The sequence below is a fragment of the Geotrypetes seraphini genome, chromosome 8 (genome assembly GCF_902459505.1).
Source record: "Geotrypetes seraphini chromosome 8, aGeoSer1.1, whole genome shotgun sequence".
NCBI lineage: Eukaryota > Metazoa > Chordata > Amphibia > Gymnophiona > Dermophiidae > Geotrypetes > Geotrypetes seraphini.
In genome coordinates this window covers 106,055,449-106,076,024 of record NC_047091.1, presented here as the reverse complement: position 1 = coordinate 106,076,024, position 20,576 = coordinate 106,055,449, and the positions used below count along the sequence as shown (strand labels likewise).

Sequence of the window (20,576 nt, the reverse complement as noted above, 5' to 3'; positions counted from 1 at the left end):
GGCGGAATGGGAGACTATCACATCCAACCGCTGGGTCTTGGAGGTACTCTGCGATGCTTTCAAATTGGAGTTTCTCTGTCCTCTCTCCAAGTACTTTTTAGATTCCCCTGCAGGCCGCCCTGAGAATGCGCTTTGGGTGCAGGCCATGGACCGCAGACTGTTGGATCTTGCAACAATCGAGCCCGTGCCAAAGGGTGACTTGGGTTTGGGGAGATACTCGATATACTTCATTGTTCCAAAGAAAGGCTCTGAAGATTGGAGCCCAATCCTGGATCTCAAAGCGGTCAATACGGCACTGAAGGTGCTCCGCTTTCGCATGGAGACGGTACGTTTCGTCATTGCTTCGGTGGTACCGGGGAGTTTCTGGCCTCCCTGGATCACGGAGGTGTATTTTCATATTCCCATTTTTCCGGCGCAGAGGAAGTTTCTGTGGTTTCACGTCCTGGAGCAGCACTTTCATTTTATGGCTCTTCCCTTCGAATTGGTGATGGTGCCCAGGACCTTCACCAAGGTGATGATGGTAGTGGCAGCGCATCTCCACTCTCTGGGTGTCCTGGTCATCTGTATCTGGACAATTGGCTGATCATTGCTCCTTCTCTGGCCTTGGATGGTGGTGGCAAGCAGCAGCATGGCATCATGGTCATGTCCCATATTGCTGGCCAGGGGACTTCTGCTCTGGATTTCAGATTGGGTGACTGTCAACGGAAGCGAGTCTCTCCGGCTAGGGGGTAGTCTGTTCCGGTGCAGGGCCGGTGGGTGCTCTTGGAGCGCAAGTGATCGATCAGTCGCCTGGAACCGAGGGCGCTTCGTCTGGCCCTCCTGCATTTCCAGGGTTGTCTCTATTATCAAGTGTTCTCAGACAATGCCACAGCGGTGGCTTACGTCAATTGTCAGGGGGGCAAGAGGTGTCTCTCCTTGAGCATGGAGGATCAGTTGCTGTTTTGCTGGGTGGAAAGACACCTAGTAGTGCTATCCGTGGTTCACGTGGCAGGCGTGGACAACGTTCAGGCAGACTTTCTCAGTCGCTAGACACTGGTCCCCGGAGAGTGGTCTCTCTCGCCGAGAGCGTTCTAGTGCATAGTGCACCGATGGGGGTACTAGTGTTTGGCCTCATGGCGAACGCGGCGAACAAGAAGGCCGATCGGTTTTACAGTCATTGAGAGGCCAGCAGCGAAGGTCTAGATGCTTTGATGCAACCCTGGTCACAGGAGGGTCTTATTTACGCCTTCCCTCCATGGCCCATGTTAGGGCATCTGTTGTGTTGCATAGCAGAGCACAGGGAGTCTGTGATCTTGGCTCTCGATTGGCTGAGGCAGCAGTGGTATGCTGACCTGGTTCGGCTCTGGCGGAGCCGGAGACTGTGATTGCCCTGTCAGGGTGATAGCTATGTTGCTTCACAGCAAACGTAAGTCCATGGTGGCAGCCTACACGAAAGCTTGCCCTGTCACCCTCGTCTCCTCACACGGGGGCCGATCGCTCTGCAGGACTGGACTGCTTTGGTCTTATGGCATGGCTCTTGAGCACATGGCCTTGACGGCCCAGGGCTATTCTAATGTGATGATAGCTGCATTGCTTCACAGCAAATAGAAGTCCATGGTGGCGGCCTATGTAAAAGCTTGGTGGTGCTACCAGGCTTGGTGCACCAGCCGTCAAGGAGTATCCTTCTTCTCCCTTATTTCCTCGGGTGCTGGAGTCTCTGCAGGATGGCCTGATAAAGGGCCTTGCAGTGGTTTCCCTAGGGTTCAGATTGCAGGCCTGTCCTGCCTGGGCCCTGTTGCAGTTCATCCAGATGTGGTCCGTTTTCTATGGGACGCGGTTCATCTGAGGCTTCCTTTGCATCTCCCTTGCCCGACGTGGAATCTGAATCTGGTTCTCTCCTCCTTGGCTCGCCCACCTTAGGAGCCTCTGGAGTAGGCGTCCTTGAAGGATCTCACTATCAAGACAGTATTCCTTATGTCTGTCACGTTGGCTCAAAGAGTTTCAGAGCTTCATGCTCTTTCTTGTCGGGATCCTTTCTTGCTTATTACGGATACCACAGTGCTCTTGCGTACGTTTCCTTCCTTCCTTCTGAAAGTGGTTTCTGTCTTCCATATGAATCAGGAAGTTCCTTCCAGTTCAAAGGACTGGATGCTGCGGTCCCTGGATATGCGCAAGCTTTATTGCTGCGGTATTTGGAGGTTATCAACAAGTTTCATGTCTCGGACCACCTGTTTGTCCTGGTGGGTCCTGCCCGCAAAGGTAAGCCTGCCTCTAAGGCTACCATTTCAAGATGAATTCAAGTGGCCATTTCTGCAGCTTATTTAGTGGCAGGAAAAAAGCCCCACCTCAAGGTGCGGTCTCATTCTACCAGAGGGGTTTCCTCCTCTTGGGCCAAGTCTTCAGTGGTGTCCTTGGATGAGATTTGCAGGGCTACTACGTGGTCCTCCTTGCACACCTTCACCAAGTTTTACAGGATTGATGTGGCAGCCAAGCAGCATGCTGCTTTTGGTGCCTCAGCATTGGCAGCAAACTCATTAGTCCCACCCTGATATTTTCAGGACTACTCTGTTACATCCCACTGATTCTGGAATAAAGGGGGATTGTACAAAAACGAAAGATTAGGTTCTTAACTTTGCTAATCTTCTTTCTTGTAAATCCTCCCTTTATTCCAGGAACCTGCCCTATGTGTGTATGTTTTACTGATCGCCTGCCTTGGGAGTATTAGTAAGCTGGATTTAAGTTTCTAGTCAGAGTGCCATCTGACTGGATCTAGCATTAAATTTGGGGGGAGGGGGTTCCTGGTTTAATGCCCCCTTCTAACAGTGCTGTGCCTCCCTATAATGCTGTTTTTGTCGTTCAGGTTTCTAATGTTTCATAACCTTCAAACCCCTTGTAATCAAAAGTAATTAACATAAATAATGTTATATCTGTCTGTCCAACCTGTAAGTGCTACTATTTGTTTTGTCTGTCTATCTGACTGGTAAATGTTAATATTTGTTTTCTATTTTTTATAATTTTATTATTGTACACCACCTAGATGTTACTATAGGCGGTATAACAAATTTTAATAAAACTTGAAACTTGATAACCTGTTTTCTAGTTTTCATTGTTGCTGTTTTGCATATGTTAATATGAGCAGAATTGATTTGTTTGGCAGGGAGATCCCCGTTTCCCTCTCTTTCTTGTTTATTCTGTAGATGTTCCTGGCTGCTTGAAGACTGACTGGTATCCAAGGGGCATGCTCCAGGATATGCTAGCAGAGGGAGTAGTTAAGACTTCAATCATCTGAGGCTTTCTACAGTGCCTGGCGGCAAGGGATGCATAAACCACTGGCCCCAGAATAAAGGGAGGATTTGCAAGAAAGAAGATTAGCAAAGGTAAGAACTTACCGTAATATTTCATTGCCTTTGGCTCTCTGAGGACTTTTCTCCAGAGTGTATTTTTGCATATTTTACTATAGTCTTCACTATAGTGAGCAAAAGCAGCCTTATGTTTTGTTTATTTGGTTTATACCACCAATGTACCACCAGTGTGTAACACATACTAAATTCTGCAACAAATTTATTTTAAAAATAGTATTGAATGGAGGGGAAATAAAACAAGTTCAGTAATGTGCTGACCTTCAGTCCTTGTTGCATTTACATCGAGACAAGAAGAAACCTGGCATTAAAACATGACAGTGCAGGGCTGATTCTTGCCAGATTTAAAACCTGTAATCTCTCTACAAAATTACTGTTAGCAGTGTTTAAAAATTATGGGTCAGAGAGCTTGGGCCCAGGATTCATTTTAAATGCTACAGAATAGATTAGGGAAGCCAACAGAAACTATGCCTTCTCTCTTAGGACATTTCTTGAGCACATATGTTAGCATCCTTTATGTTCAAACTGGGCAGGCAAAAATTAAAAAGTTAATCATTGTTAAGAATAAAAGAGGGCATGAGGAGGAACCCAGCTCTTGAAGAATGATTAAGATGTTTGTATCTTCAGTTGAATGCTAGGAAGGAAGAAGGAGAAAAAAATGTTGGATTCATGTGTTCTGAGCACTTAAGAGAATAGTAGCGAGAAGATGCTATGTGTTTACAGTAAGGGCAGAAGAGCATTCATGTAGGAAAAAAGTAAACAAAATATCTATACAGAGCTATTCCAAGGACAAACAGGTATAATATTTTCACATGTAAATGTGGCAGAACCTAGTGCAAACACGTACCAAGTATACTGTCACTTGAAATTTTAAGGCAGTGCCCATACTGCGCAGCTACCGTTGCCTTTCCGCCTACCGTCTGCTCACTGGGTTGGAAAAGAGGGCGGCAGAGAGCAGGGTTTTTGCTGCAGGGCAGGGATTTGAGAGCAGGAAAAGACGTGAGCAACTGGTCTTCAGCAGTCGCTTCTTTTTTGATCAGCCAACCCAGTCGGTGTTCCTTAAATTGTTTAGTGAATCGTTGCCTTCCTACATTTGCATGCACAGATCGGATCAGAGGTTGATCGGCACCAAGGTCAGAGAATTGGGTCGGTACACGATCGCAAACACAATCGATGGGCTTAGTGAATCTAGCCCTTAGTTTCCTGTGAGAATCTTTTGTTAGGGATATGTTGAGCACAGGACCATTCCAAGGAAAGCTGAGAAGTTCAAGACATCCATGATGAGTCAAAAGCTTTTGGGGGGTGGGGTGGTAGAGAACACACAAAAATGCCATGCTGCGTCAAAACAGAGAAAAGCATGGCTATCAATTTAATAAAGAAACAAGCAGAGTTGGCAGGAACAGAATCGGAGTATTTGGAGAGTTTGCAAAAAGTGGGGAAGATGGGAACTTGGTGTGGCTGGACAGGTCTTTGCTGCCGAGGGCCTGTGTTTATTTGGCTTGAGAGAAAATGTCTGTAGTTCTCCAGAAATTAGGCTGCCAAGGACCCATTCACTGTTACATGAAATTTCTTGTGTAACGGGCCTAGTAGTCTTGATCAGCAGGTTAAACCCTCACCAGCCATGAGGATTTAACTTGCTGTTCAAGACTACCATTCCTGTTTACAAGAAAGAAGATTAGCAAGATAAGAGCCTAATCTTTACATGTAATCCATGCTTGCCCATTATCTGCCTTTCCTATCTAATAGTTTCTGCTTTCTTGTCTCCTGTAGTCACTCAGCACTGGGGCCCCCCAGGAAGATATATTCTCAGGTGATCAGGCAAAGATAGCCAAGCGTCCACGAGTGTCGAATCCTGAGAGATATGGACAGAGTACAAATTACTTTTCCTTGATGGAGGCTCTAAGGCAGTGCCATCCAGGACCCCAAAGCAACATGTTTTAAAGAGAAGAAACAAGCAATTTTTTTTTCTTTTTTGTGTGTGTGATTGGTTTTAACCCTTTTCATTCTGATAGTGAATCCTGTAACTCATAAAAAGGACAATAGCCTGCCTTCCAGAGAATTCTTATCCAGTTGCATTCCTCTGTGACTGGATCACCTCCGTGCTAATGGACACATTGGTGACAAATTCGACAGAATGCCGAGAGATTTCCTGTCAGTGGCATGTCTAGTGAGCCTGAATCTAGGAGGCTCAGATTGGTCTCCCAAAGGCTTGGAAAGGGTTAAAAATATATATGTAGATATAAAAGGAAACATCAAACAGATTTCAACAAGGATCTGAACACTTGCAGCTTTGAAAACCCGGTGTATTCTTTCTTTTCAAAGAGAATGCACCCTTCTCATTAAAGGTGCTATTTCATTAACTACTGAAGCCGCCTTTGGGATCTCAAGTTCTGTATATACAGCATATTTGTGACATTCTTTCTATAAATGAGCATTAGAAATGGAAGAAAATACAAAAACATTTTGTAGTTTTATTGCCTAACTGAAAGCTTCCCCACCCCATCCTCACAACAGTGATGGAGCTGCATGGAAATCAAGAGAGACATCTGGTATTTTTGTGTTTGTGAAGGGGTGTTTGGGGGGAGGGGCACTGTATTTTATTTTATTTTATTTTTGTTTGTAAATGACATGGAGAGAAAAGATTAGTCTTGTTAGATTTTCTATTAACAAAATACAATATTCTTTTCATCTTGAAAAGCCCTCTTGCGTCAGTGGACTTGGAGACATCAGAAATCTCTGTAACCTAAATAAAAGGTGCTGATTGGGTGCAATATCTGTGCAGGAATGAGTTTGAGAGGAGGGGGCATGTGCAATTTTCTGGTACAGCTTGTGGGTTTGGATGACTGGATTAGCTCACAGTGGTGTAGTGCTTTTGCACAAATGCATGCATTTGCACACTCCTCAAGCCCATGTTCTGCATATATAGAAACTGTGTCCTTATACTTGCTCATGCCTCCAAACCAGCTTCTTGGTCTTGCGGGACAGGATAATGTGGAGTGTAACATTGTAGCAACTTGCAGCCTGCTCTTTGATACCATGACTTCATTCTTCACTCCTTGCTGAATTTCATTTAGTACTTTCTATTCTGTTTGGTTTCACATGCTTCTCTAAAAAGTTTAGTGCCAACAAAATGACTCATGGTCTTATTCAAGAGCTGGAGTAAAATATTGGCTTTTCCATCTCATGCAGGGGTCCCCTGCAGCAGAATGTGGTAGAAATCTTTTTCCTGGGGTTATGACTCCTAAAGAGATTCCAGTTTTCAGCACTGCTTGTCTGATATTTGAGCTGGGCGTGTGAAAAAAAATGGTTTGACATTTCTTAGTTTGGATGGATTTTTATTAATGAAAAATTATCAACTTGTACTGTGAATTTATCTGCAAAAAAAACAACATTGTAAGATTTTTTTATTTAAAAAATAAGGTAAATTGACTATAAAATGAGCAGAGATTCTAAAACTGACCTCCAGATAGATAAAAGTTATATATAATATAAACTTCTCATTATGAGAAACCAATGTGAGCAAAGGTAAAAATGCCCTCTCAGGATCTGACCAAATGCATATCTGTGGCGTTTTTTCAATAGTGTCAATCTGATGGTGGGCACAAAATATCATTTATAAGATGATTTACAGTTGTATATAAAAACATAAAATAAAACATCATTGAGGTCTTCAGGACAAAGAGAAATATTTAAAGGCAAAGAATTTAATCAAAAGGCAGAGGATATTTTTGTTTCAGGGTGGGGTGTGGGTTGGCTTTGGGGCCAGGTTCTAATAAGGGTGTTGGGGAGGGAAGAAAATTGTGAGTGGTTTTTTTGTGGGAGGAGGAGGACAGGATCACCTCTGCATGTTAAACAGTCCTCAGGATTGGTGTAGCTCTGTTGTATGTAGTGCCATTTTAAATTCTATTTATATTGTAAAATAATTCTCCATGTATTCTCTTAAGCCCTGTTCAGTTGGTGAGTTCTGTGATATGTCAGTCAGGGAAAAAATGGGACAGCCTGTCCACAGTCCCATTCTCTTTACCTTGTAACGGGTTGATGATATCAGACACAGCAGAGACCAGTGATCCTGTGAAGGCCTCTGTTTGCCGAGAACTGTCTGAAAAGGAACTGGGGAAATGTACATTTTTATAATTAAATATATTTGTAAGCGTGTGTTATGTGCTATACTTTTTTTAATTTACTTTTTTCCCTGTTTGATTCAGGATGTGATTTTTTTTTTTTTTTTGCATATTTTTCTGCCTCTGGGTTCATCATAAATTAAAGGCTCTGAACACTGAATTAGTGTTTTTGATTACACTTCCAGGTCTGGTTCTCTTTCATTTTACTCTTACCTAGAGAAGCTTGTCTTTTTTCAATCAGCGATATTGATCCTAATGTTCAAAATAAATTGTATGTTACTAGTAAACATAGCTTTTTGAGGGTTTTAGATAAGATTGCAACATTTTCTTTGTGAAGAAATCCCATTTGGAGTTCTTGGGGACGAATGAAGTAGAAAAAGGTGAGTGCTTGATAGGTGAAAATGTTCTTCTCAGACTGTCATATGGTCTAACCTGATGTATCCCTACCTGGTTGGTCTGAAAGTTCAGAACAGAATGGAACTGTGAACTCTCACCTTGGAGGACATATGCTGCTGATGCTAATGAGCATGACTACTTTTAGTTCATAGTACAGTGTCTCTCAAACTGTGTGCCATGGCACAGGGGTGTACCCCAGAGAGATTCCAAGTGTGCCATGAGAGATTCCAAAATTTTACTTTTATTTTTAAAAATTCCATTAAGTATACATTAGAATAGATGACATGTATGCCACTTACGCAAGAGTCTGTCAATGTTATGAGCATCTGTGTAAGTAAGGATTCAACTGTCCAGACTGTAGTAAGATTTATGGTGTACTAATCAGTTACATAAACAAATACGTGCCTGTTAATTTTCTAGGGAAGACCATAATATCTTATCCAGGTTCAGCTATCTTTGCCTACTTACACGACACCAGACCAAGGCTAATGAGAAATACTTTTATTATGAAAATAGAAAAATATAATTCATAAGCCAGCAGCAATAACTAATTATTGTTCGCAAAATATCCGATTACATATATGAACAACACTTGTTAGATAAATGATATAAACTAATTCTTACACTCTAAATAATTCCTTATAACAATAATTCCTGATTAGCAGAAAAATAAATATATCGCTTATCACCACAGGTGCTTTACGAATCCTTATCCTAAAGACAATAGGATTCTCTCTCTCTAACCCAGTTGAAAAGACATATATAATTCCTTATCCTCACCATCCAATTAGGCCGAAGCACAGAATCAGGTGAAATGGAAGACGTCTTCCCTCAGCTCAGCAGATATAGAAATTCTTCTGTTTGGAAACAGTCCATAAGCAACTGGAGAAGCTGTAACTTAGGTTGGCAGCAAAGGTTTCCTTGATGTGATGGAATCCAGATCTGTTTAAAGGTCCGGTTCTCTCTCAGGCAGAGTCACAAGAGGTAACTTTTCAGGTCTTAATTATTATAAGATGTGCAGAGAATCCAATGTTAAGATGTAAGCTCCCTCACATCCCAACACAGAATAAATTATAATTAGCACGTTTCACTTGGATCTCGTCAGATGACCTCTCCGGACCAATCCAGAAACAGAACTTAGATGAATAGCCTTTCAGTATAGTGTCTCGTACAGGCTGTGAGACAGAGGCGCCTTTGTTAGATAAGAAGTATAAGAGCAATTCCTCCCCAAAGATTCACACAGGCTAAGCATGGAGGCATAGCTGGATGTCCTTGACTAGAATACAATCCTGGTGCATACCCAGAATGCATCAGACAGAAACAGCAAAGATGTGTTCTTTCTCTTCTTGCTAGGTTTAGGCTGGAATGATTTCTTGCAAACAATGGTTCAGGCTTGATGATGTCAGAGAGGCCTAACCTTCAGGTGCAAATAAGAAACACCCCTACAAGACAAGCATCATTCGTTGATGTGATTAGGCTTTGAAAACTAACGGCAAGTAATTTTATTTTTATTCTTGTACAATAAACTCTGGAATCTTCACCAGCTCTGAGCTGCTGGTACTCCAAAACAAACCTTTAGGCACTCCCTAGGTATAGTAGATGATGACGGCAGATAAAGACCCAAATGGTCCATCCAGTCTGCCCAACCTGATTCAATTTAATTTTTTCTTTCTGGGCAAGGATCCAAAGCTCTACCCAGTACTGTGCTTGGGTTCCAACTGTCGAAATCTCCCTGTCGAAATCTCCGTTAAGACCTACTCCATCCCATCTAAACCCTCCCAGCCATTGAAGCCCTCCCCAGCCCATCCTCCCCCAAACGGCCATACACAGACACAGACCATGCAAGTCTGCCCAGTACTGGCCTTAGTTCAATATTTAATCTTATTTTCTGATTCTAGATCCTCTGTGTTCATCCTACGCTTCTTTGAACTCCGTCACTGTTTTCCTCTCCACCACCTCTCTCGGGAGCGCATTCCAGGCATCCACTCCCCTCTCCGTAAAGTAGAATTTCCTAACATTGCCTTTGAATCTACCACCCCTCAACATCAAATTATGTCCTCTGGTTTTACCATTTTCCTTTCTCTGGAAAAGATTTTGTTCTAGGTTAATACCCTTCAAGTATTTGAACGTCTGAATCATATCTCCCCTGTCTCTCCTTTCCTCTAGGGCAGTGGTTCTTAACCTTGTTGGAGGTACTGAACCCCACCAGTTTCATATGCGTGTTCACCGAACCCTTCTTTATTGGAAAAATAAAATATGATTTTTACAAATTCAAAACATAGGTATACAGTGAGGGAAAAAAATAATATAAATTTTGAAAACAAAAAAGTTCTCCTATATTTCGAATAATAATAACCTAATAATGAAATTTACTGCAAATCAGTGTGTGACTTCTGCTGTTGATTGATACACGATCAGTCTTGATCAAAATCACTGAATAACTGATAGATGATTGAACGTGACCGAAGCGCCATATGAGTCGGACCCGCGAGACTGACTCACCGAACCCCTGAGGTTCGGTCGAACCCAGGTTAAGAACCACTGCTCTAGGGTATACATATTCAGGGCTTCCAGTCTCTCCTCTTACACAATTTTCGTTTCTAACCATTTTGACTGCCGATTTATTCAGGTGAAATGCTTAAAGCCTGCGCATCGAGCGTTACGGTAAGAGTCGTGTTTGGGGGTTATTCTCACGCTAGGTACGAACGTGTTAGAGCTTGAAGAGGAAGTTTGGGAAGTAAGAAGCAGCCTAGACGCGGCAAACAGAACTGAGGGTGCAATTCGTCGTGGCGCAACATATTGCTAAAGCAACGGAAGCATCCTCTCTTCCTCATCACCAAACAGCCAGACGGAGGCTCCGAACACCGCCCCAGGCGGGCAAGCGGGAAAAAAAATTTAGATTTCCAGTCTGTTCCTGCAACTCTGACTGCTGGTTTATCTTTTCTGCTCGTGCTTCATTTTACATTTCTAGTTCTTTTATTTCGTCTTTTGGCACAGGTTGCCCTTGTGCTGTGGATTTATCCTTCGGGGACATCCTTTGCTGAGGGATCGTAGACTTTGGTATTTACATCGTCTGCTTCTGGGGCGGCACTGTTAGCAGACCTGCAGTAAACCCCTCAGACAGCCTACTGGTCAGATCGGGTCTCCGGGATTGGGAGCCACCTCACCCTAGGTTCATCTGCAACAGGATAGAGCACAGGCTGCTGCAGTTCTGTGGAGGTATGCCAGGATTGGAACCAGACCGCGTGTCTTCCCTAATTTTCTTGTGAGGTCTGAAAAGTCAATGTCTGGGGTGACTGGGAAGGTGAGGCGGTCAGAAGATCTGAAATCCAGTTTTTATCAGCTCCTGAGATATGATCTTTCTGCTTGCTCTGTGTTAGCTGGCTGCCATTGATTTCTATTGCAACACATGTTTCTGTGTGTGTCTGTGTACTCACCAGTTTGGCGATTTTGGGGGGGTCCTAGCCCTAGCCCCCCCCCCCCCCACTTATAAAAAAAACTAAAAATCGCCAACTTTCTGGGTTTCCTGTGATTTTCCCAGGCTGTTATAAGGCAAAATCAGCACCGTGGAGGCCATCTTGGATTTTCTTTAAAAAATTTTAAAGTATATTTTTAGCCCTTAGAAGCTTTGTTTTTGCTCCAAACTTCATAGATGGCCACCTCAGGACAGGATGGCATGGATTCATGCCTCAATTACGGTGGATGGCTAGCAGTTTTGCGGCCGCAATTCACATGCACCATGGCTTGCATAGGGAGGCGAAATGTGCACAGTTTCTGCGTTTTCCTCCTTCAGAGAGTTCCCCTTTGCCTCCACTTCTACCAAAGACACTTTTGGTGCGTCCGGTCCCCCTCAAATGGTTGTGAACCGCGCAGCATAGAACCGCGAGTGCAGCTTCGGGGGAGAATGTCTCATTCTTTGGCTAGAGCACCAATACTGCGGCACGCAGCGTGGCTTTCACTGCTGGTGCCTATTTCCTGCCTGCAAGTGTCAAATAATGTGTCAGGCTTTTCTGGTTCAAAGAGGCTGTGCCTGCTTCTTCCACGTTGAATCCACTGCTGAAAATGGGATCTGCCCTCCCTCTGGATGCCAGAATGCCTTTGGATTTTACTTTTGGTGACACCGGAGAGCAGACTGACAGTTCTGCCATCGCTTCTGCCCCAGTCTCTGTCCCTTGCCTGTCACAGGTTTTTCTACAATGTCCACTAGTATGGCTTTTTTGATGGATCTTCAGGATCCCACTGACGGCAGGTCCCCAGTACTTGGGGTTGTCCTGGCTGTGCGCAGGTTCATCCGGTGACCTGCCCTCCTTTTTGAGTCCTCAGGGTCCTGAACCTAATTTCTGACCTCCGGCTGCTGGCAGAATGTTCCTTCAGTGATTGGCGCCTGCTTCCTTTCCAGGCTGGAATAGGATGCCTTTAGTGGCTTGGGAGTCGCAGGAGGATCCCCTTAATTGTGCAAGGGTCTTAGCGTGCTTGCATCCCATGGACCCGGAATTCTCCAAGCGCATAGCTTTGCTGACGGTGGTTTTGGCTGTGGCACCAAGTCACTAAACACACTTCCTTGCCCTCTGTTGGAGGGGTTGTCCTGACAGAAGTTCAGCACAGATGGGTGGATTTTGTCCTCAAATACCTTTTAGATTCCGCAGGGGCAGGAGTATGAGCTACAGCAGCCTCCTCCTTTGTTGCCAGTGCATGGCGCTCCAAGCTCCGCCGGTATCCCGAGTGGATTGTCCTTCAGGACTTTGATTTCCTAGTCTCTATGGTGACTTGTTTGGTGGATACCCTCCTTGTCATGGTGAAGGTTTTTGCTAAACTTGGAGCTTTTTCGGTCTCTGCCGGCAAATGAGGTGGATTCGCCAGTAGTCCAGGGTTTCTTCTATGTCTGTGCTGAACCGGTTTCCTTTCAGAGGTTTGCTGTTGTTTGGCCAAAGGTTTGGCTGACCTGGCCAATGGGCAGGGCCGTAAGCCTACGGTGCTTCACAGTTCGCAACCTTGACCTGCCCAGAGATCTGGACGACCAAGAATTTTTTTTTTTTGTCCTTACAGGAGACCTTTCCAGTACTCCAGACCCCAACTACAGGGTACCAGTTCGGACCACCTTCCAGACCTCGTTTTAGAGGTCAGGCGTGACTTCAGTTTTCCAACAACAGTCCTCCTGTCCATTCTGTGAGGATGTTCTGACGCCAGGGCTGTGGCTCCTCTTCCTCAGATTGGAGGATGCCTCTCGGCCTACCTGACGAAGTGGCAGAGGATGATTTTGGACCTGTGGGTCCTTGAAGTGCTCAGTCTGGGTCTCTGCCTAAAATTTTTTCCCGACTGTCAGATTTCTCCCTGTTCTCGTCACAGGAACTCCAGATCACAGCTGGCGCGTGCAGGCCGTAGTTCAAAGATTGCTGGATCTGGTTATGATGGACCTGGTTCCACAAGAAGACTTAAGCTCCGAGAGATACTCGATATCTTCATCATTCCAACGAAAGGCTCTGAGGATTGGAGGCCTATTCTGGAACTCAAGTCCATCCATACCTTTCTGCATGTACCCCGTTTCCAGATGGGAACAGTGCATTCAGATTTGGCGGCTGTAGCATCTGGGGAATTCTTGGATTCCCTGGATCTCATGGAAGCTTACCTCCTTATCCTGATTTTTCAGGAGCACAGGAGGTTTCTGCGGGTTCCTGTACTCAGCCGGCGTTTTTTATTTGCAGCTCTGCCTTCAGGCTGACAACGGAGCCATGTTCTTCCACAACAATCATGGTGGTGGTGATGGCTGCCCACCTGTGCTTGCAGGGCATGTTAAGCCATCTGTCCCTAGATGACTGGTTGTTCAGGGCCCCCTCAATAGAGGGCCGCTGGGCAGTTCACCAGGTGGTACAGTTGCTGGAGCATCTCAGGTGCTCAACTTGAAGTACAGATATCGAGTACCAATGCAGGCATTGGAATATTGGAATACCCGGGTTTCATACGGGCATAAACCAGGTGTTTCTTCCGGACTATAGGACACTCAACCTACAAAGTACCATTCGGGCCCTGTTGCAGGTTCTGGTGCCAGTGGCCTGGCTGTTCCTGTAAGTCCTGGGTCTCATGGTTGCGACCATGAATGTGTTTCTGTGGACCAGAGTGCGACTTCGAACTCTTCAGCTGTCTCTCCTGGATTGATGGCACTCCTGGTAGGCTTTGCTGGGTGTAAAGCTGCCTGAGTTGACAGCAGCCCTCAGCAACATGCCATGATGGCTAACTCCTGTAACGCTAGACAGAGGGCTTCCTCTGAGGGTCCTGGCTTGGGTGACCCTGACGACGACATGAGCCTTTCCAGTTGGGGAGCAGTTTGCAAAACTCCCCGAGGCAAGATCAGTGAACGGCGCTGGAGCGTGGATGGTCCATCAATCGGCTGGAACTTTGAGCGATCCGGCTGGCCATATTGCAGCTTCAGCTCTGTCTCCATTGGAAGGCAGTTCAGGTGTTCTCCGACGATGCAACAGATGTAGCTTTTGTCTTCCATCTAGGGGGCACGATGAGTACCCTGCTAAGTTTGGGGACTCGGTTGCTCTTTTTCTGGGGCAAATCATCTGGTGACTTTGTCTGCGGCCCACATGGTCGGCATAGGCAACATTCTGGCTGACTTTCTCAGTTGTCAGATTCTGGACCTGGGAGATGGGTCCTTATCCGGGATGGCGTTCAAGGCCATCGTTCGGTAGTGGAGCCATCCGGCCTTCGATGTGTTGGCGTCCACCTGGAACCGGAAGGTGGCAAGTTTCTTCAGCCAACACAGAGAGGTCTGCAACGAGGGGCTGAACGCTCTGGTCCAGCCTTGGCCCAAGGGGAGGGGGAAACATCTGTATGTGTTTTCCTCTGTGATAGGGTGCGTTCAGTGCTGAGTGCCTGCTCAAGTAGGCTTGATGATCCTGGTGGCCCCAAGCTGGGCCCAGGGAACATGGTACGCAGTTCTGATGAGGTTGTGCAGGGACTGAGGGCTTCAGCTTCCCTGTCTTCAGAGGTTGCTTACGCAGGTCCCCATAGCACTCCAAGTTTCGGACCACTTTGGTCTTATGGCTTGACTTTTGAGTGCATGGCTTTGACAGCTCAGGGTTATTTTCCTGCGGTCATCATGCTGCTTCAGTGAGCGGAACTTTATTGTGTCTGCCTATGCTAAGGCCTGGAGGTGTTTCCAGGTTTGGTGTGTGAGGGCTTGGATGGATCCCTCGGCCCCTCCGTGGCTCATGTCATCGACTTCCTGAAGGCTGGGCTCAAGGAGGGTCTGGCAGTGTCTTCGCTCCGTGTCTAGTTGCGGGACATTCGTGTTTGGGTCCCACTGCTCTCAGGGGTTCTCTGGCATTTCTTCCGGATGTTGTCCACTTCTTGCAGGGGGCGGGGAAGCTATGGTCTCCTTAAGGATTTGAATTTGGTTCTGCTTTCACTGGCTAGTCTGCCCTACGAACCTCTGGATAAGATCTCTCTGAAAGATCTTTCCATTAGGACCATGTTTCTTGTAGCAGTCCTGTCTGCATATACAGTGTCAGCATTTCAGGCTTTTTAGGTCCGAGTTCCTTTCTCTGTATCTCAGATTCTGCAGTTTTCTGCCGGTCATATGTTGTCCTTTCTCCCGAAGGTGATTTCCCTGTTCCTTGTCAATCAAAAAGTTTGGTTGCCTGCCTTCGATCCATTGGGCTCTATGTCCCAGGCCAGGTGTTGCAGTCTCTGGATGTCCAGTGTTTCCTTCTGAGATACCTGGTGGCTTCTGATGACTTCTGTCTTTCAGACCGTCTGTTTGTCCTTGCGGGGCCGGCTCGCAGGGGCTGGCCTGCTTCCAGGGTTTCCATCTCTAAATGGATGCATGCAGCCATTTCCATTGCTTGTGTGCCAGCAGGGAAGAGGCCTCCCCTTGGGGCTCTCTACCAGAGGAATGGCTTTCTCTTGAACCGAGTCTTTTGCTGTTTCTCCTGAGACGATTTGCAGAGCAGCCACTTGGGCCTTGATTCCTGTCTTTGACAAGTTTTACCAATTTGATGTGGTGACTGAGCAAGATACTGTTTTTGGGACTTCGGTCCTGGCGGTGGGCTCATCGGCAAACCCCCCTCTCCCCCCTTTGATGTGTTGGGACTGCTTTGATACGTCCCGCTGGTGAAGATTCCAGAGTTTATTGTACAAGAACGAAAGATTAGGTTACTTACCTCTGCTAATCTTCTTTCTTGTAAATAGACTCTGGAATCTTCACACCTGCCCATACCTTCTGTCCGATTCGCAGACCGCCTGACAGTACCTGATAAGTGGATATCTGTGTTGACCAGCCTCCCTGACACTCTCTTCTGGTCCCTTCTCTGAAGGGTTGGGAGGTTAGGGGGATCCCAGGGTGGTAACCTCATCTGCACCCTCAGGCTGTGTTTCTTTTTCAATGTTATACTGTTCTTTGACATTGTACCAAAGTAAAGTTGTGCATTGTTTGGCTAAGCGGTGGTGTGGTGGGGTCTGAGGCCAAATAAGATAGAACTTCAATATCCAGTTCTGGATTTTGATTGCTAATGTTTGGCCATTGGCCACTAATTCTGTTTTGTTTCTCCTGAGCAGAATTGACATGTAGCGGGGAGTCCCTGTACCCATCTCTTTCCTTTCTGGTGTTTCCTGCTTTTCTTAGGTCTCCCTGGCTTATGTACAGACTGGAAATCTAAGGCATGTGACAGGATGTATATACCTAGGGAGGGGCTAAAGGTTTGTTTTGGAGTACCTGCAGCTCAGAACTAAAGAGGATACACAAACCCGCTGGTGAAGATTCCAGAGTCTATTTACAAGAAAGAAGATTAGCAGAGGTAAGTAACCTAATCTTTCGTTTTTTTATGCAGTAGTTATCCTAACTTAAAGCAATCAAGGCTTTGTTACCATTTGGATCTTATCTTTGCAAACTTTGATTTTCAGCTCTGATAAATCGATAAAAAGAGAATGCAGATGGTGGATGATGAAATACACGTTTGCTTGTCGACTATCAAGCCACGTTTTGAGTTAATTCACACTCAAAAGCAAGCACATCCATCGCATTGATTAACAATTTTATTCTAGCTACTTTAGTTGTTACAATTATCCATACCTAGCTTAAAAAACTTTAAATAAATAACTCTCAAATTTAATTTATTATTGGTTTTGCAATTTTATAATTTCAACTATAATATGCTGTGAAAAACATTTGCTTCGTTTTGTGCTGGAGCTGAAAAAAAGTTTTAGACACTAGCATAGTAACAGGGTATGTGATGATGTCAATAGATCTTTCCATTCCAGCATCCTATGCTCTATTGTTGTTGAAACAGTTGTTTCTAGCAGCTGCAGGGAATCCTAGTCAAGATAAGACAGCATAGGGATTTTATTTCACATTTTATTTACTGCTAGTCCTAATCATCTTTAAACTCATCAGTGTTAAACATTGATACAATTAATTTGTAATGACTATAAGCTACATTACCATTTTAGTGCTAAAACACATTTCAAACACATTTGTTTAAAAAATTACATGCTGCTTTCCTGTTTTTAAAAATATTCAAAGCAGTATGCAGCTATATAAAACATTAAGACCCTCTTTTACTAAGCCACTATAGAGGTTTGTACCATGGCTAAATGCGCCGACGCTGCGCCAACCCTCATAGGAAATCTGTGAGGGTCAGAGCATTTAGTGCTCCGGGCCACAATATATGCGCCTTTCCTCTACCATCACCTATGTTTGTTAACTTGCAAAGTGAAAAATCATCAAAAGCCAACAAAAGATAGATTTCCCTTTCAACTGTTTATTTTCATTAAGGAAAGAGCTAATTTTTTAATTTCCTCCAGAATATTCCATAATGTTCCTCTTAGCTCCTGCAGAACTTAATTCCATATGTAACCCCTCCTTGCTGCAGACCTAGGGCTGCCTGATGTAAGCCGTGGAAGGGGAACACACCAAACTGGTTGGTTTGGGACCAGGAATTATCCTGGAAGGCTAAAGCAAGTAGCACCAGACTTTGAGTTAAACATCAAAATCCAGTCTACAGTGTCTTTTCTGTCTGAACTAGGGTTACTTTATTTAATTTAAAAAAAAATATGCCTGTGCAGGAGAAAAACTTAAAAGTGCAGAAAGAATAGGGATGAGGGAAAGGGAGATGAGGAGTGAGGGGAGAAAATATTGGGATCTGGAGAGTGGTATAGATGGGCTTAGGAAACAAACTGGTTGGAGAAAAAAGTGCAGTGAATGGAGAAAGTATGATGTTGACAAGTTGTGAGGGGGAGGAAAGAGAGGTAGGATGCTAATTTTTGATTTCTCAACATTATCTGTCCTGCTCTTGACATTTAGACACAGACTGGTCACTCACTACCAGATATACTTTGTTTTTACTTTTTTGCTGGGTAAGGTGGAAACTTGTTATGAGTCATCAGTTCAGTACCCCCAATCATTTTCAAAAATTGACTCCTATGAATAGGTTTAACCACCTAAGGAAATTAATGCCCATTAATTGCATGTTCATATGTCTGGAGAGAGGAGGAAAGAACTACTTGATCAGTGAAGATAAAATGTAACGTGCTTAAATTATTTAAAGGATAGTAAAGTTTGGTTCAAACTAGGGTTACCATATGTCCAGATTTACCTGAGCATGTCCTCTTTTTAGAGGACTGTCCAGGTGTCCAGATGGATTTTGAAACCTGGCAGAGATCGGGGCTGTGTCTGGAGAGCCTCCGAGCATGCAAAGATGCAACATTATAGCATTACATGCATGCACGCAACGTCATCATATTGCAATCGTACATGCTCGGAGACCCACCAGAGAAGGAAAAGAGACAAGGTTTGTGGGAGAATGGGGCAGGAGTGGGGCCATGTGACTTTTTTTTTTTTTTTTACTAAATCATATGTGGGGGCAGGAGTTTAGTAGTTTTTGTCTGCTCTACTCTCTATATCTTTTTAGCCTGTTCTGCTTCTCACTTTTCCTTGATCTAGGGTTATCAGATTTCCTCTTTTAAAGAAGAACACTTGGCCCCCACCCAGTTCCGGCCCTGCCCCAATCCACCCCAGCCCTGTCCCCACACAAACTTTGTTTCTTTCCCCGAACTCGAGTGTGTCTAGAGGTCCTCCACATATGCATGGACATCGATGTGATGACATCACGCTCATGCACATGATATCATATTGACATGCACAGAGGCCCTCCAGACTCGCCCCCAAGCTCGGACCTTCCAAAACCCAGCCAAACTGCCGACAAATATTTTCCTACTTGAGGCCATGACACCAATAACGCTTCACAACATTCATTCCTACCAGAACACCTGGCCTTGATCTCACGTACAGAACACAGATAAACCCTATGCAAATACAGGACCACAAACTATAATTCCTAAGATGCCAGGCTCTGTGCATGCAGTACAACACCAGAGAAATAGAAAGAAATACATTTCTTCCTGAATAGTGCAAAATATAGACAACAGATGTAAATTCTAGAAATTGACACATCAATAACTACATTGAAAATAAAATCACTTTTCCTACCTTTGTTGTCTGGTGATTTTATTTTTCTACTCATCTTTTCCCAGTCTCTGGTTTCACTTTTTTCTGTCTGTGCTCTTAACTGTTTCCATGGCCGCCTTATCCAATTCCTGTTTTTCTTTCCATCATTTTCTGCCCTCTATCCATCTTTGACATTAACTTTTAACATTCGTTCAACTTTATTCCATTTTTTTCTGCTTCCTCCTCAAATCTTTGCCATGTTTTCACTTCCCATCTATTCATGTGTACCATCTTCTCCCTCTTTCTTCTCCGCTATTCCCATCTATAAACAGCATTTCTTTAGCATCCCTCCAGACCGTACAAAATAGATGAGCATGTTCCACTGCCAGTAGGTGGAGACTGAGACACATTGACTTTTGGCAGTAGTACAAGTGGGCTGTGCAGTCCCATCTACAATTGGTATGTTCACGGTCTCCACCAGGTAGAGGTGGTAAGCCTGTGCAATCTTTCCCTTTGCTAGTTAGGGCCTGTTGGATTTGATTAGTGATCTTTTTATTGTCCCTTTTTGCTGTCCAGACAGCTTGGAGGACCCTTTAGAGCAGGAGTCTCAAAGTCCCTCCTTGAGGGCCGCAATCCAGTCAGAGTTTCAGGATTTCCCCAATAAATATGCATGAGATCTATGTGCACGCACTGCTTTCAATGCATATTCATTGGGGAAATCCTGAAAACCCGACTGGATTGCGGCCATCAAGGAGGGACTTTGAGATCCCTGCTTTAGAGGGTCCATCCGACTTCAAGAGTGGCACACTTGAAGGGTCGAGTTCTACCCATTTCCCCCACCCCCACCCCCACCCCACACACACAATTTTATTTCTTTAGAGGAGCCTCAGCTGTATGCCTGGCCACCGTCTACAGACTACAGCTTGGAGAGCCTGTGGGGTCTGCTCACTTATCACTTACAGCCATTTGCTGTGGGAACAATTGAAGAACAAGGCCTGAGGCAGCCGGTCTAAAGGAAGCTTTAATTTGGCTTTAATTGCTTTCTTTTTTTTTTCTAATTGGCGGTTTTGTGTGTTGGTCTGCTGGGTGTACGCTATGAGCACTTTGAAAAGCAGAAGTATTTTTTTTGTGTGTGCTGAGCAGTGGATGTGGCCACTTCGAGATGGACTCTGTTAGCTTTGGGTACTGGCATACAGGGTTCCCCTTCATGTGTACACCGCTCGTCAGTTGTGAGCGGTGAAGAAGCCTGTGCTTCCCCTATGGCCCACACCATGG

The 20,576-nt window shown here is 44.8% G+C and overlaps 1 protein-coding gene across 4 annotated transcripts in view; it reads left to right on the top strand.

Annotated features, from left to right (window-relative positions):
• Positions 1 to 7,493, top strand: part of KDM4B (lysine demethylase 4B) — a 354,261-nt gene extending 346,768 nt beyond the window's left edge. For all 4 annotated transcript variants that reach the window (XM_033955335.1, XM_033955336.1, XM_033955333.1 and 1 more), the window contains exon 22: positions 5,109 to 7,493. In XM_033955335.1, the coding sequence (XP_033811226.1) occupies positions 5,109 to 5,279 (171 nt within the window). In that variant the 3' untranslated portion in view covers positions 5,280 to 7,493. The remainder of the gene's footprint in view (positions 1 to 5,108) is intronic.
• Positions 7,494 to 20,576: the final 13,083 nt, after the last annotated feature.